Genomic DNA, 16,564 nt, shown 5'->3' with positions numbered 1-16,564 from the left:
GCAAAGCGGTCCACACTGCTTCGTGGTCTCTGTACAACGCCGTTCTTACGACAACAAAAAACAGCACCAGGTGATGACGCATCGTTTCAAATGGATCTCGATAAACCTACACGAAAGCCTCCACTGCAGTCCAGCCACAGGAGTGTCCATTACATCAGTCAGGCCGGTCACAGCCCGATGGAGCCCTGCCTCCTCTACAGTTTGTACAAAGGGAATTGCAGGTATTGCCTTGTCCTTTACCTCCCTGTGAAAACACAACTTGCCCTTTCCATCACATCCATCTCCTGCTTAACTGCTCACACACAAACTGTCCACAGTGCTGTCAGTGGTGTGTGCTGACAATATCAGGGGAAAGGTGCACAAAGGGACAATGATCATGTTTTATACTTTGTTAAATCTGCTGCCAGCTTAACTTTGTTAATTAGCTATATATATACCTATCACAGAGCCTATTGCACTACAGGCAGGAACGACTTAACAGCAGCACTTTCATGTCTAATTACCATCAGAGTGCATCAGGATACAAATAGGTGAAACAGCAAATGGACACTGTGGTCACTTTCACTTAAATGACTTATCCTTATGACAACCAGGAGCACGGATGTGGGAGCCCGCCACAAGGATTTTCATATTTTAATATTACTACTGATAAGACCGAGTTGTGCAAATCTGCTGTATGTGACTCACACATTTCAGTCTCATGAGTCTAAGGGGATCTTGTTCTGTGATGCAAGGATACGAGCTATCCTTCATTATGACGGCCAAGTGGCAGAAATATTACTCGGTAAAAATAATCTCCTGTTGTACAGGGACTTGTAAATCTAAGTGCTCAGGGAAAACCAGAGCAGTGGGGCAGCACACTCCTAGCAGTTTGTTCAAGTACTTTCTAACTCTTTCCAAGCTGTGACGACAGCTTAAGGCTAACCCCCACAAGTTGTGCCGCAGGTGCTTCCTATAACTGTGCACCTCTAGAGATGATGCCTTCCAACAGCTGCGATCTATCCTCTCTGGAGGAGCTATAGCCAAGTTCCCTTTGCCCTAAACATGCATTATGCACATACACAGATAGGAAGAGTGACTTTAGGTTCAGTGATAAACTCCCACTGTTACAGGCTGGAAGTCAGTAAAGTAATCCCACTTCTCATTTTCCATCAGGATATGGGGAGTTATTTTTTCGTTCGAAGGAGCAGAGGACATGCTGACATCTTGGGTTGTGCTCCTTTGTTCAGGATACCACCAAGCAGAGATTTTAATTTACAGCGCGAACGTCATTTTCCATCACTGCAGAATTTTGTCCCCTATCGGGGTCCCATTTATGTCACAGCAGCTGTGGGATTTTAGAAAACATAATGCAATCGGGGAGCTGTGTTTATCTCTAACATGCTGAGATATCAAATGAAGGCTGAAATAGAAATTCAGAAGGTTTGTGACTTGACACAACCCTGGAACACTTCCTGCCTTTCAATGGTCAGGCTAGAAAACCTGATAAATAGTGAAAGATGCGGAGGAGGATGCAGCGTCTGGTCATTCTTTTACAAATCTGGTATAACTGAAGCATTAGTAGTTCAACTGCCAGAATTGCTCTTATACCACAGATCCGCTACAACATTAAAACCACCTGCCAAATGTTATGTTGGCCACCCTCATGCCGCTGAAAGCAGCTCTGACTCTGTTGAGACATGGACTCCACCAGACCTCTGAAGGTGACTTGGTGTCAAAACATTACCAGCAGATCCCTTAAGTCCTGTAAGTTGTGAGGTGGGGCCTCCATGGACTGGACTTGTTTTCTCAGCACGGCCCATAGTGTGATCGGATTCACATCTGGGGAATTTGGAGGTCAAGTCAACACCTTGAACTCATTGCCATGTTCAAACTGTGAGTGATTTTTGCAGTGTGGCAGGGTGCATTAATTCGGTGGACAGAGGCCACTGCCATCAGGGAATACCAGTGCCATAATGCAGTAATGTTTAGGTAGGCGGTATGTATCAAAGTAACATCCACATGAATGTCAAGATCCAAGGTTTCCCTGCAGAACATTGCCAAGAGCATTACACTGCCTTCTTTCCATGGTGCATCCTGCTGCCGTCTGTTACCTGGCCGTCTACATGATGTAAAACAAAACGTCACTTTCCTCCACTGCTCCGTGGTGCAGTTCTAAGGATCTAGTGCCCAGTGTAGTAAAAAGGTTAGAATGGACACTCTGACCGGTCTGCAGTCAACCGCACTATCAGACTTTGCTTCCCATGCACATCAGTGAGTCTTGATTCACCAGCTTTCTTGGACCATTTTAGGTAGGTTCTTTTTTTTCTTTCTGCAAAACAAATCTACCCATGGGTATTGATAAAGCAACTGTGAACCACTGCATACTGGGAACAACCCAGTACGACCTGCTGCTTTGGAGATGCTCTGACCCCATCAAAATTCACCCTCTGGTTCTTACATTGAGACATTTTCTTGGTTCCATCACACCAGCTTTAGGAACTGACTGTTCACTTGCTGCCTAATATATCCCGTCCTTTTACAAGTGACATTTTAACAAGATAATCAATGTCATTCACTTCACCACTCAGTGGTTTTAATGTTGTGGCCGATCAGTGTGTAACAGCACAATTAGTATACTTCCTTCCATTTTACTGATCTGATGGTTATTGAAAGGTGGAGACTGATTTTGGAGAAAGATAATTGACCTGCCTAGTTAGTTGCACATGCCAGATTTACCATTTCTCTTGCTACCACAAAATACATTATAGCAAGGTAATTATATTAAAACAGGATGTCTCCAATGTTCTTACCTGGTGGACCCACTGGTCCTGGATCTCCTGGTAACCCATACCCAAGCTGACCTCGTTCTCCTTTCTGACCTCTGTATCCTGAGGACACACAAAACACTGTGGCTGAGAACAAACACTGCAAAAGTGAAGCAGAACTGTGTGGTGCCACGTCTACAGTGTGTAGTAGAGTTAGTAAGATTAGTACAAATGCCATAGCATGTTAAAATCCGAAGAATGTCAAGATGAGAACACATTTGTGCAACCTTTGTATTTGTCCAGGGACTCGTACAGAAGAGCTTCTTGATGATATAAATACCACCAGTACGACAACAATGTCAGGCATCAAGTATGCACTTATTTTGAGGCAAGCAGCTTTAGGAGGTGGTGTAGGAATAGACTACTCTTGATTCCTAGTTTCAGTCCCAAACCTTTGAATAATAAAAGACCTACTGACATTCTGTCAGAATAGAAATCATCAAACAAGCCATCTGTACGTTAGTGTTTGAAGCAGGAGGCATCATGGACTTGTACAGCTTTCTGTCAACAACAGGGCCACAAGCACAGATCTTTGAAGATCTCAGAACAGACTGAAGAGGGTTTTTCAATCAGAGTTCAGATATGTGGGTCAGTAAAGGCTTTCGGAGAGTGAAACAGATAGGCCTAATCAAAGGTGGACTCTAGAGAAAGGTCGATTGTATGGAAAACAAACAGACGCACAAAACAATCAGAACTATTCATGACAGCTAGACTCTGATGCTCATGTTAAAATTCTGTTCAGTCTTTCCGATGGTGGAAACTGACTGCAGCATGGTTACCTCTAAGAAAAAACAGGCAGTGATGAAAACGAGCACATGCTTAGTCTGACAAAAAAAAAAGAGAGACTGACACGTTAAATCACAGCATTTGCACTAAAATTCAATCATACCAGGCAATGTGTTGCTTTTAAAAAGTATGCACATAGTATTTAAAGGCTTTTTCACTACATGCTTAAAGGCTTTTTCATTACATGCAAAGCCGGTAAGTCTTTACTGTCTTTACAAAACAGCAGCAGACCAAGTAAGAATTTGAGGGCTGCAAAAATATTTCCCCATGAGGCACTTAGAGTAATGGAGTCTCACAACCAGCGCTTGCATGGAGTGCATCAGAAACATTGACAGGAGTATCAAGCATTGCTCTGCCTGGCCCAAAGGGGAAACGCTTCAACGCTTACATGACAGACAAAATCTCAGAAAAAAGGCTTATGAATGCTCTAAAACTGAATCTGAAAGAGAGAGGGTCTATCCACACATTGCCACAATAATGAGACTTCTTTCAACACTCACAGAGCCTGGGGCATTCATTCAGGGAGGAGACGTTCCATGGAGAAAAGAGCACTGTACCTTAAGCGAAAAAAAATACTGAATAGCACAAAGGGCAATAAGCTTGGGTGGCATGCTGGATTGGTGCACTCTGATAAATTGAAAATGCCACACTGCGTACTTGGTTGAAAACAAATTGTTTCTGGGGGCACTAATGGACAAAGTACGTTAACAAAAAAATAATACCGCCAAAGAGCCGGTTTTTCATGCTTGATTGATAGGATTGCAGTGCTGCACCTGTGGCGCAACGTTGTAAACATTATCAACAGCAACATCTATGTATTCATGCTAGGCCTTATGAGCAAACAAAACAACAAACAAACAACAAAACCTTTCTGAGGGCAGCTGCTCCATCACTTACTCTGAGGAATTTTACTGAGCAGGGAAGAGCGGCTCAAAAACAGACTTTGCAGTCGAATATATTAGAAGACACTTAGTTTAAGTCAGTATTGATAAATACAGAGTACACTGAAATGCAAAATTAAAAATGAATGCTAAAACATCAAAATGTAGAATTTATGAAATATGCACTGAAACACATTGACTTACATCAGAGAGAAATTTCATTAGGATCTAAGAAGTAAGAGATGAATAGAATGATACACGAGCACTCAGTTACAACAAAGGAGGAAATGAAAGAAATGATGCTCTTCAGCTTGAGTCCTTATGGGCATTCTCCAGCAGCTTGAGACTTTCACCCATGTGAAATCAAACCATGAGGAACGGGGGGAAAAAAAAGACTGCCAATTCAACAAAGGGGTTATTTTTCTCCATAAACAATTCATTTTGGCATATTGGAGAAGAAGTCAAATTGCATATTCCAGAGGAGCACAGTCTCCAGCGGAGGATGACGAGAAATAATGAGGAAATATTATCCCAAACTCTCTCACCAGCTGAGTGGAAGCACAAGTCAACAAAGGAAAAATTAAGAAGTTGTTGAATTTTTGATTTATCAAGGGAAATAAGTTTCCTCTTTATTTTTCAATAAATATTTATTGCAGAGCTGCATTAAGAATCACCTATAAAACACTCTTTTGAAGCATAAAAAAAGAAAACAAGCACAAGAAAATCCAAGACACGTGTAATGCAAATAGCATTAACACAGCACAAATATTTAAACTTGAGTAGTTGCTTATACTTTAGCTACATCATTCATGTATGAAAGCAGCATTTTATATCATAGCAGAGGGGTAAAATGTAAATGGTCTTGAATAATGTGAGGTAGATACAAAGCTCAAAGAGAAAGGCCAATGCGGTGGTGCTTTGATGTGCACCAACACATAAAACACTCCTCCTCTTCAAAAGTTAAGATACCATAGTTCTGCTGCGGACACAATACAAATCTAAGCAAGTCTGAGGTACAAGGCCTGACCAGCAAACCATTAGTGCTGTATGAGCAGTCAGAGAGTTGTATTAGTTTGATAAAGAATGTCCACCCTCTTTCCTGACTACGCTCCTTTCGTATTTTAGAGGCTTTCTTTCCCGGAGTGAGGTATCAATACTGGGGCTCTTTCCTGTCCACAATGATAACACTTTCTCTTATTCACAGCCAATTCTTCGTTTGTCTTCATATTTCCCAGTGAGCCGCTGTGCACCACACTCCTGGCCTTTCCTCTGCTTCCCGCCCCTCAGTCTGCATTGATATATGGGTCTATGCAAGAGAAAAATACCCATGAATCCGTACGAAATGTGAGTATCATTCTGACCCCAAATCCAGGCAATTTCCATGTATTTCATATCAACTCTTTACAAAACAAGAAACATATCTGACTGAGTTGCTGACATGAGATGTCAGCCTACAGCCTGCATTTCACAGGTATACATAAAGCACCAATGACACGTACACATAAGACGTGTGTACATACATAGATAAACATTCAGTTAAATCAGACAACAAATGGTTAATTGTGTTTCACCAACAGTTTGTAGCAATCAAATGTTAAGAGCATTGCTTCTAGGTCATATTTTAACTAGTGTGGTTATGTTTCTGAGGTGATGCTAACGTCCAGCAGTTCCACCTGCCATCCTGAGCTCCTACCTTGAGGACCAGGAGGTCCAGGCTCCCCTGGTGGGCCGGGTAATCCATCCTTTCCAGGCGGTCCTGGAGGCCCTTGAAAGTTGGAAGCTAAAATGCCCGCATGTGTCTTCTGTGGTATGCCAGTGTTCGATAGTTTCTCTACAAAGGCAGAAAGAAAGAAATCACGGAAATTGCTTAGAGGAAAAACAAGGCAGGAAAAATAAAAACAAAAACAAAAAAACAGCATGCAAACTAAAATTGGAACAATTTGTACCTTCAAAAATCTTCAATACTTCATTTCGAATAAACATTCTGAGCTCCTCTGTGAAGCCGGGATCACCCTGTGTGTGGAAAAAAATGAGACCGTACTCAGTGAAGCATTTTAACACCAAAAAGACAGACAATGCAATTAAGAGACGACAGCAACTGAACCTTTGTTCACAGTTAACTGGCAGCAGAGTAGATGCAGTAAAGAGGGTAGTTATCATAGCATGAAAATGAAGTGGTTACCTGTCATGCATCTCATATCAAAGACATCTTCTCAACAGACTGATGAAACCATACATGTTAAAATCAGAGGGACAGAGAAGACATAACCTCATGAAGCTCCTTACTATTTTTTCAGTAAAATCCTACCTTGCTTTGCCTATAAAATCTGCATCCAAACTCAGCTAGAAATAAAAATAGATCCAGTCTGAAAATAATCAAATTGATGTTAAAACTCAATAAATCAGTGCTGCCTCATGTCCAATTCTGTATTTTATTCTGTGCTCAAGAATAAAATGTAGCTTCCCATCCCGGCGCTGCATGACACTATATGGCATCACAAATCAAGGAAATACAAAGATAAAATGTACACATATCCAATTCGTACTCACAAATAACATGCCAAAATACTTTATATAGTCATGTGAACCTTTTTGAACTGCACTGCTAGAGCTTCTCAGGGCTGAACTAGGAAATATGGCAAACAATAGTAGCCTTGGACCTTGAATTCTTGCATTCAAAACAATGTTTCATCTCTGCGAGTGTTATATAACTGTCGTGGCTGTGTACAGTAAGTGTAAAATGTCTGTGACAGATGGAGGTGTTTTCACTGCTCTGCAGAGCTCTAGGCACGCCCACATATCTCTGTCTTTCTTTCTGTTTCCGTCTCTCTCCCTCTCTGACCTTCTGTTGCGCCTAGATGATCAGGAGTGGGAAGCGTTGAGCAGAAAGAGAACAGCGAGCTCCCTTGCACAGCCTTGTTTGATGTTTCATGCAGAAAGCTGTAGCTGCACCATTTTTCATACAGGGAATGGGAACTGAACTAGTTACACAAGCGGCGAAAGCAAGTTCAATGATTAGGGTTTTAATTATAAGGGAGGATAGTGTCTGTTTACTCTGAGGAATCGATAAATTTACAACTCACCAGAAGGTTAACGCTCTCCAACTGTCCTGGAGGGCCAGGATCGCCTTTTTCACCTTGTGGACCGATTGGTCCGGTGACGCCTGGATCTCCTATGCGACCCCTCTCGCCTTGAACACCTCTTTCACCAGGAATCCCTGGATCACCCTGAAGTAAAGAGACATACATATATATTGTATATCTCATCCCCTTATGTTTCAGAAAGACCAAACTTCACGTGCTATATAAGTTATATATACACTACTGTTCAAAAGTGTGGGGTAACTTAGAAATGTCCTTATTTAAGCCAAACAGTTGTTTTCAATGAAGAAAACATTAATACAGGAATACAGATTAGACATTGTTTATGTAGTAAATGACTATTCTAGCTGGAAATGGCTGATTTTTAATGGAATATCTACATAGGGGTACAGAGGCCCATTCCCAGCAACCATCACTCCTGTCATCTAATGCTACATTGTGTTAGCTAATCATGCTGAAAGGCTAATTGAATCTTGTGCAATTATGCTAGCACATGAATAAAAGTGTGAGTTTTCATGGAGAACATGAAATTGTGTGGGTGACCCCAACCTTTTGGTCAGCAGTTTATACAGCGCCCTCCTGGTTAAGATGTGTTCTTTAACTTCTAATAAATTCATTTTTTTCTAAATAATATAGGACCAAAATGAAAAAAGAGCAAAATCCAACCTTTAATTCAAGTGCACTTATTCAGTGGGGGGGAAAAAAATCACACATTAAGAAATAATTCTTTTACATCAAATCATGTGTGCCAGAATTATTAGCACCCCTGATGTTAATACTTTGTACAACCCCCTTTTGCCAACAAAACAGCGCCCTAATGTTCTCCTATAATACATTTTTGTACAATTTTCAGTGTGAGAGTATGCTTCTGCAATAAAAATGTAATTTATTTTAAGGCTTTCAACACATCTTAACCAGGGGTGCCAAAAATTATGGAGGGCGCTGTATGTATATAAGTTCAGTATAACAATCAAAGCTACCTTCCCTGGCTAGCATAAGGCTGCATCAATGTCAGTATAGATTTCAGGTGTAACTGTGAACCTAATGTGTTCTGCACAAAGACTTATTTCTCTTTGTGTGTCCAGTCAGTCACCTGTCCTGGGGTTCTGTAGCTAACTACAAAGCTAAAAGCCTCATTTTGCATCCTCTATTACCAGCCTTTGCAATAGATTACTGCATAAGTGTGACAGAGTTCTTGCAAATACAATAGGAAGCTGCGCTGAGTGTTAAATGCCTTTATCTTGCACTTACGTGCTAGCGGGGATTAGTCATATTTATGCTGAAGTGAAAGACTTTCATTATAATTCATTGCTATTCTTAAAAACTTTTTTTTTTCATGAAAAATTTGAGTTTGAAACATTCAAACAAGACAGGGACGTTGCTACTTACACGTTCTCCTTTGGATCCTCTGTCTCCCGGTCTACCAGTGGCTCCCTTGGATAACAAAAGAGAACACGTATTTTCAGTCTTTGTTGCTGAGGAAAAAGGTAAAGGATTACTGTCTGGGTAACAACAAAACAAAATTATTCTGACCCCGAAGCCTCACGCTCGCTACTCACAAAGTACTGATGTTCAATAAAATGCAGGGAGACACGCTACACTGTTCGTCTAACCTGTTCGTATGAAGCAAAGAATTCAGTTAAATTCAACATGTTTGATGTGGTATTTGCAAAAGATTTTTCTGTTGCCTGAAGACAAAAACGCAAGCAAGCTTTTTCTGAATTACTTGACTTTGAAGAATGTACACTTTTCAGGTGACTGTGCATTGATTGCCTTTACTCTGCTCAGGTGTATTGCTTGTATAATATCTCCCTGTATAGTGTTTCACCTTCTGCAATGTCACAGCTCCTCTGCATCACTCCTGCTTTGTTTGACAAACGCCTGCTTTCCCACCAGCTGTCTCTACTGTACGCAGGATGCAGGAGAAAATACCTGTCTCTGGCTTCATGTCACAAGATGTTGTGTCTTCCAATCCCTCCCTGTCACTCTTCATTGCTTCCCTTTACTCCACTCACAGCAATACCTCTGGGAGCATCTTTGTATCAATTTCCTGCTGGATTACAGGAGCCATGCAAAAGACAATCTGGCATGATGTGGTTTTAAAGCGGGCATTGCTTTGTGGTGCTGTTCTCCCCTGCCCGCTTTAATCTGCAGTACTCTGTATTCCCCACTGCCTGATGGGAGGCTTAAATCTATCATCTTGCCCACTGAAATGTGCTTCCCTGAGCATTACATTAAACCTCAAAGCAGTGTGCAAGAAATCTGCGTAGGGGAGTGAAGCTACCTGCTAGATGGCACTGTTGCCCCACCGAAAAGTGGCGCTCTCTGTAGAAAGCCTATGTGCAATGGTGAGGTTATGGTGGATGGATATTAACTATTAATAAGAGAGGGAAAAAAACACCAAGTGTTGGGGCTGTCATTAAAGTGCGAGGTGAAAAAATCTTGTAAATCTGAGCAAAACAGTAATAATCATAGTCCATCTAGTTTAGGTGTTAGATCATACAATGTGTTGGGAATGGCCATTCAAGCATATCTGCTCTGCATCCAGTGAGACCATTCCATGTGTTTATGTAGTAAATAGTGTATAATATATATATGATCAGCCACCTAAAAGCAGACTTTTCTGCAGTATTTATTTCAATTTTGGCCAGGTTCATCAGGCAGGAAAATGCATATTTAATTTGAAGTGTCTACTGCCCTCTATTACAAACATTTTATCATTGCCTGAAAGCATTAACTGTATAATTAGGGTAAAAAGACTAAAAGTCAACAAAGCCTTAAATCTGCAGGATTCCATTTAGTTTTTATCGTTAAGATCTCAAATATGCAAATAGGTTTAATGCAGTCAGCATGCTGTAGCTTGAGGGGGGATAAAAATCTGCTGTGCCATCTTTCTGTAGCTTGGCTGATGTAAAGCACTTTCTATAAGGAGATTTGCAACATGTTCGCACAACTCACCTTGTATCCAGGAGTTCCATCTTTTCCAGGTCTGCCCTGCTCAAGAAGCGCAACACAAACAAAGACATTTTGTATCAGCTCCCACCTTCGATTGGATCAGCACTGTTGCACTCCTAGTAATCTCCACAGTTAATGAGATATCTCAACCAAGGGATAATGATCCTGATTGCTGTGCGAACACTGTTCCATTGTGCGCTTACAGGGAAAATTACAGAAGCCATCTCTGATGGTAATTATGTAGAGGAATGTAATCATCTACAGGACAAGTGGTATCTAACATACGTATTTTACCCATATTGTCCTTGAATCGTGTTCTTATTTTCCCACACACCACGATGGTGAAACAATCATGGGCCTGCTAATGTAGACAAGCAGCGTGGTATTCAAAGCCCTATTTCTAGCATGGGCATTATTGGAATGTGCTTTGGCAACATCTCGTAGTGATTATAAAAGGAAGAGCGACAGAATTCGTGTAACATCCTTACAGCAACACCTTGGGGTCCCTCGGGTCCAGGGAATCCTGTCTCTCCGAGTGGCCCCCTCTCACCCTGTCAGAGAACAGAGACAGCCAATGTGTCAGTCGGGAGTGACAAAGGAATGACGCGTGGATTGACAGCTCAAAGAGAGTTAGAGGCTGCGGCTCACCGGCTCTCCTGGGATCCCTGGCTCTCCACGAGCGCCGGGCTTCCCCTGTCAATCACAAACATAGGAAGAGAACAGACTGTGTTTGACAGGTCTTCAATAGTGCCATATCTACAGCACCTTTGCAGCCTCCCCTTTATAATATAGCAACAGCCTCCTATATTTACACATAAAATCCACTCAACAGACTACAGCTATATAGCGTTCTTAACTGAAGTAGTGTAATGGACTTGTAGTGCACAGGGACTTATGTTTTGAAATCTGCTATTCTGTATACTTAACGAAACATGATTGACTTGTTGCCAGCAGCAGACTGAAACAACACGGATGATTGATCAAGCAGAAGTACGAGCTAAATTAATCGAAACCAAGAAAACCTTACTTACTGGAGGACCTGGTATCCCAGGTGGACCAGGCAAACCAATATCACCCTGGAAACACAACACATATCAAGTCAATGACATATACATTACATAAAGAAACCTATAAATCACTGTCATATCAAGCAGACACATAGATAGTGATATCAGAAACTGTCAAAAGCCTGGCTATAATGACTGCTGCTGGGTTATTCACTCTTTGGGCCCATGCAAAAAAAAATCTCAAATATTTAAAAACACTATGAATTTCTATTCAGAAAAAAATCACACATATACATTTATTATAAGCAGCCCCTTTAAGAACTTAGGTCTTCTTCATATTTCAACAGCAAACACTTTGCATATGTCAAAGCTTTGACAGTATTCCCTGAAAGGATAAATTACTCTGCATGTCACAGAAACCGAAATATTCCACCCCCACCAAACTTCCACACAACATACAGTCACACACTGCCAATCAGTGAAAACCTTTTCATACAAATTCAAATGCAGGAAAAGCTGGATGCAGGGCTAGTTTTGTTCCGTTCAGGGAAATGTCTCTTAATACTTGCCGTCTATTGTGCATATTGCTAACTACCACACTTGCCGCATTGTGTGCAGTTCAAGCATTTTAACCTGAAACTCCTTCAGTCAATAGTTAAAAAGAAAGAAATAAAAAGAAAAGGTATTGAATTCTTCTGAACATATTTGTTCTTTCTCAGGTTGACTTCAATGGGAACCAATAATGCGTTTAACTCTCACACTGCAGATTGTGCAGAAAAGCTCTTTACATTTTCCGTGAGGACTTTTCTTCTCTTTGTTATCCGAATAGCTCAATGCAGATGAGAACTTTCTCTGGTCAGATACTGTTGCTTACCTTGGCACCGGGTAGCCCTTCAAGCCCAGGTAGTCCCATGGCTCCTGCTTCTCCCTGTGAGAGAAAAACACCTGTTGTGTCAAGACAAAAAAAACTAACAAACAAAAAAAACACTTCTGATATAGACTAAGAGGTCTTAGCTTTCCCTTTTTTGCAAGTGAGAATAATGCTATTTTCGTCCTAACACAGACATGCTACTGGAAGGTACAGGTATCATTATAATGCTGTCAGTAAGAATCATGCTTAAACAAGCAAATATAGATCAAAGCTACATGAAGGCAAGTAAGTGAAATTCTGCAGGAGACGCACATTTCTATCTCTCCTCTTGATGTTCTCGGTCAGGCATCCATACAGCCTATTATGTGTCAATAGGAGGATAATCTTGAGAGGACAATATTGCAAATGATCTATGACACATGCTGTCACGCCTGGCAGGCTATAGATCCAATAGGAAAAAAAGGTCCCATTTGGCTACCACAATCAGACTTGTTGTCTGCACTAAAAATAGAGACCCATTCCCAATGCTCCGGCAAGTGATGTCCTCTATCTACCTCATCTTGCTCAAGCTGCCATGGAAAAATGCCATTACACAGAGTAGAGGGGCAACTGGCGCTGACACAGACGGATTGTCCAGGTAATTGTCACACATGTAGATTGTCATGAATAAGCTATTGAGGCTAAAGGGAGAGCAAGAGGATCCGCTGTGAGACGGATTGGGGCAATTCCACCGCAGCACTGGGGCTGCTCACACAATTTATTAAAATGTCAAATTAACATCCTGGTGAAAAATCACTGTGCAACAAAACAATAAAAAATGCAATTGGCCCCATGAGAATAAGGAATTCCAGTTGATGGCAGAAACGTCAAGTTGTTTCCGCGCCTGTGTGGACTGTGTTCGGGTGTCAGTACGGGAGGAAGGGCATTTGAAGTGCGGAGAGGGTTTGTGGGATCCCACCGGCAAGACAACATGGTACAAAGGTTTCATATTTGTAGGAGACATGATCATTTTTATTGCTGTGTGTTGGAGTTCTTCTGAGAGTGGTTAAGCGCTCAGGCTTGAGGGTGTATTGACTTTTGCTGTACAGTAGAAAACCGCAGAGATAATGATAGAAAGGCAACTGGCAACACTGACTTCACTGTTTGTGTGAGCAGCACAAAAATAGGTAAATGCTCAAAAAAAAAAAACACATTCAGGAATGAAAAGCCTCAACTCACTGCACGTCCATCATCTCCTTTGGGACCCTTAAAAGAGAGAGAAAAAAAACAGGACAGATTACCCCCATGAATGTGACAACTGCTACCATAAAAATCATAAATATAGTCTGAAATGACATGTGGCTACTGTATGCTATTGTCATTAAAATTTATAATATCCATTATTGCTTGTCTTTTCGGGCAATTTCTCTCTGTAAATCAAGAAAACACTGTAAGTGTGTCTGAAGCAGGTTTAAAATGATCAAAGTTACATAATAAAGTAGGGTTATCATGTAGGCTTTACAAAAACACGTCACGGGTGTTTAAAAGTCAACAAAGCATCATTCCATATTAAAAAACAAGCAGTTAATGATAAATCAGGTACCTAGAGCCTCTTAACACTGATGAACATGCTCCCTTATTGAGCTGGGCTGTGATGGATGCAGTGCAGGGGGAAGCGTCTTCAAGATTTAGCTATGGTTCATGTGCATTGTGCACTGGGGACAGCAGAGTGTCTACTTTTTGTCACCACCTTAAGTGTTCGTTTTGGTGGATGGATCCCTGCGGGGCCTGTGACTGAATGTCTCCCAGGACTGGACGAGATTACAAACTGTCTGATAAGGAGGAGCAAGGGAAACCGATAAGCAAATCGGGTCACTACGGCTTGACGCAGCGACGAGCAGCTGAACTTCCATTTTGCATATCAGTGGTGATGTGTGTCCTGGGGTGAATCAGAGGCACCTGTTTGAGAGTCGGGAAGCCTCTTGGCTTTCACCAACCAGCGGCTCTCAATGAGCGGGACTGACTGTGATATAAGGGTCTCAGAAGCCAAGATAGCACTGGAGGGCTGGTCAGGTTGTTTGTTATTCAGCTCTCCCAGCTTCTGCACCTCATACAGCATCAACATGCTTGCTTGCTCGTGTTCCTCCACAGCACACTGTAAAGGATTTGCTTCAGGCATAACAATGATTATACTTACTGGAGCACCAGGAGCTCCAGGGGGTCCTAAAATAGCTCCACCACTCTGAAAAGACATTTTTTATGCTATGACTACATGTTTCACAATATGGGTCAAACACATTTTAATGATAAGCACAGATTCATTTCTGCCACTATAACCAAACTATACATATAAATAACATTTCCATGCATTCAGTGGATCTCTATGGCACTACATTTGAAAAAGTCTTTACCTGCAGCTTGTACAGACTGCTCATCCCATTTCCCTCCACACTGGGCACACCCTAAGACACAATACACGTTCAATCTTCTCTGAGAAACTGTCGTCAATGTGGTGTGAATTTTCGGCACTAAGAGTCCTCATAGAAAACTGTACTGTGGGTCTGGCACAGTTATACACAGTTAAGCCCTTAAAAGCTACATGAGAGAGATCAATAGCTCATTTGGTGATTACACAGAGAGAGGGTAAGAGAGTGCGAGAGACTGAGAAGTGAAAAGGACCAAAAAAAAAGAGAACAGTAGACTTAATAAGCCTTGAGCCAGATGTAATTCAAAAAAGGGAGAGGGCCTCAGATATACAAAAGAGCACATTGATTAGAAAAAGATCTGGGTATGAGAGCTAGGTAATCTAGACTTCTTGGGTAGCATTAGAACATAAAATAATGTTTTTCCCGTGATAGATTGGTAGAGGGCAGCTATTGTAAACGTAGAAGGAGTCAAGGTTCTCATTTAGAAGCAAGCGAATGTCTGTGCCCTTTTCAGGCCACTGAGCCATCCCCTGTCCTCCCAGACTGCAGTTTATGAGACCAGGGTGTGGGGGGGTGAAGGCACGGCAGGTTCAAGGGGACGGCTGATGAATTATAGATTTGCCTTTGGAAGTGCTTACTCACTCGCCTTTTAAAGGGACGGAACATGATTCAATGCCAGTGAGCAGGTCGCCACAATTTCATCATATTTGTAGCTGTTTGTCAGTTCTGTTTTTCTTGTTACAGTAAATTCCTGAGCAATAGAGAGCTGAATGGATGGCTTGAACTCAGAAACCTAAATAACAATTTAACAGAATGAAGAGTGATGAAGAGAATTACATTAAATGTGCATGTGAGGTGACAAAAAAAAAAAAAAACCCCAGTGGAACCCTAATGGAGGTTCGAAGACATATTATCAACAGCTGGCTCTTGTTGAGGTATCGGGAACTTACAGGAGGTCCTGGAAGTCCTTGTCTGCCTGGAGGTCCTTCGTTTCCCTGCCAAACACAAAGCAGAGGAATTCTTAAACATGTCTGTGAAAATGGAAATGTTTACCAGGCACTGTCTCATACTAATGCAACCCAGTGATATGGAACTTCATTTGCCAGCCCTGAGAGGAAAAAAAAGACCCAAGATTCTTTGAAGAGATATGCCTTCCTACATTTCACGCACATGGAAAAAATGAAATAAATAAAACATTTTAAATATTTTTTAAGAACAAATTCTATTTCTGCATTTTGTTACAGAAACTGAAGTTATTTATTTTTTCACATTTTTCTTTTATTTTTAACCAATATATCTTCAAGATTTATGATACAACTACATTTAGGGGTAAAAACGTACACTAAAGTGTTATTTCTAGTCTCTGTTGCCATTTATTTACTACAGGCTGATATATATATCTGGGCATTTTGCATGTAAATTAGCAAACACAGAGTTTTAAGTGAGTCACGTATACTCCAAACAAAATCTAGGAAGACATACACACCACCTATAGAATATAAACAAAAGCTTAAATGATAAAACATCTTACTTTTTCTCCTTTTGCTCCGGGCTGACCCATTGGACCTGGTCTACCCATGAGCCCCTGCAAGCAAGAAAACATTTTTACAATGGAATCTGGTTTGTGCATGAAGCTGAAAGAAAATTAATTCACTCACATTTTACAGTAAAATAGACCTGTGAATATAAATTGATACAGAGATTGATGATAGGATAAAGAGAAACAGCATAATAACAGACTCTTTGAATGA

General features: G+C 41.2%; 1 protein-coding gene across 1 annotated transcript in view; it reads right to left on the bottom strand.

Annotated features, from left to right (window-relative positions):
- The window catches only part of LOC110952053 (collagen alpha-1(XIX) chain), a 105,765-nt gene that overhangs the window by 5,844 nt on the left and 83,357 nt on the right, over positions 1-16,564 (bottom strand). The window contains 15 exon segments of the mRNA XM_051960208.1: positions 2,793-2,870; positions 6,168-6,305; positions 6,421-6,487; positions 7,558-7,701; positions 8,965-9,009; positions 10,534-10,569; positions 11,019-11,081; positions 11,179-11,223; positions 11,562-11,606; positions 12,412-12,465; positions 13,627-13,653; positions 14,585-14,629; positions 14,799-14,849; positions 15,764-15,808; positions 16,345-16,398. Of these exon segments, the coding sequence (XP_051816168.1) occupies positions 2,793-2,870; positions 6,168-6,305; positions 6,421-6,487; positions 7,558-7,701; positions 8,965-9,009; positions 10,534-10,569; positions 11,019-11,081; positions 11,179-11,223; positions 11,562-11,606; positions 12,412-12,465; positions 13,627-13,653; positions 14,585-14,629; positions 14,799-14,849; positions 15,764-15,808; positions 16,345-16,398 (937 nt within the window).

This window comes from Acanthochromis polyacanthus, chromosome 15 (assembly GCF_021347895.1).
Source record: "Acanthochromis polyacanthus isolate Apoly-LR-REF ecotype Palm Island chromosome 15, KAUST_Apoly_ChrSc, whole genome shotgun sequence".
Lineage (NCBI taxonomy): Eukaryota > Metazoa > Chordata > Actinopteri > Pomacentridae > Acanthochromis > Acanthochromis polyacanthus.
This window is presented reverse-complemented; position numbering and strand designations above follow the sequence as displayed.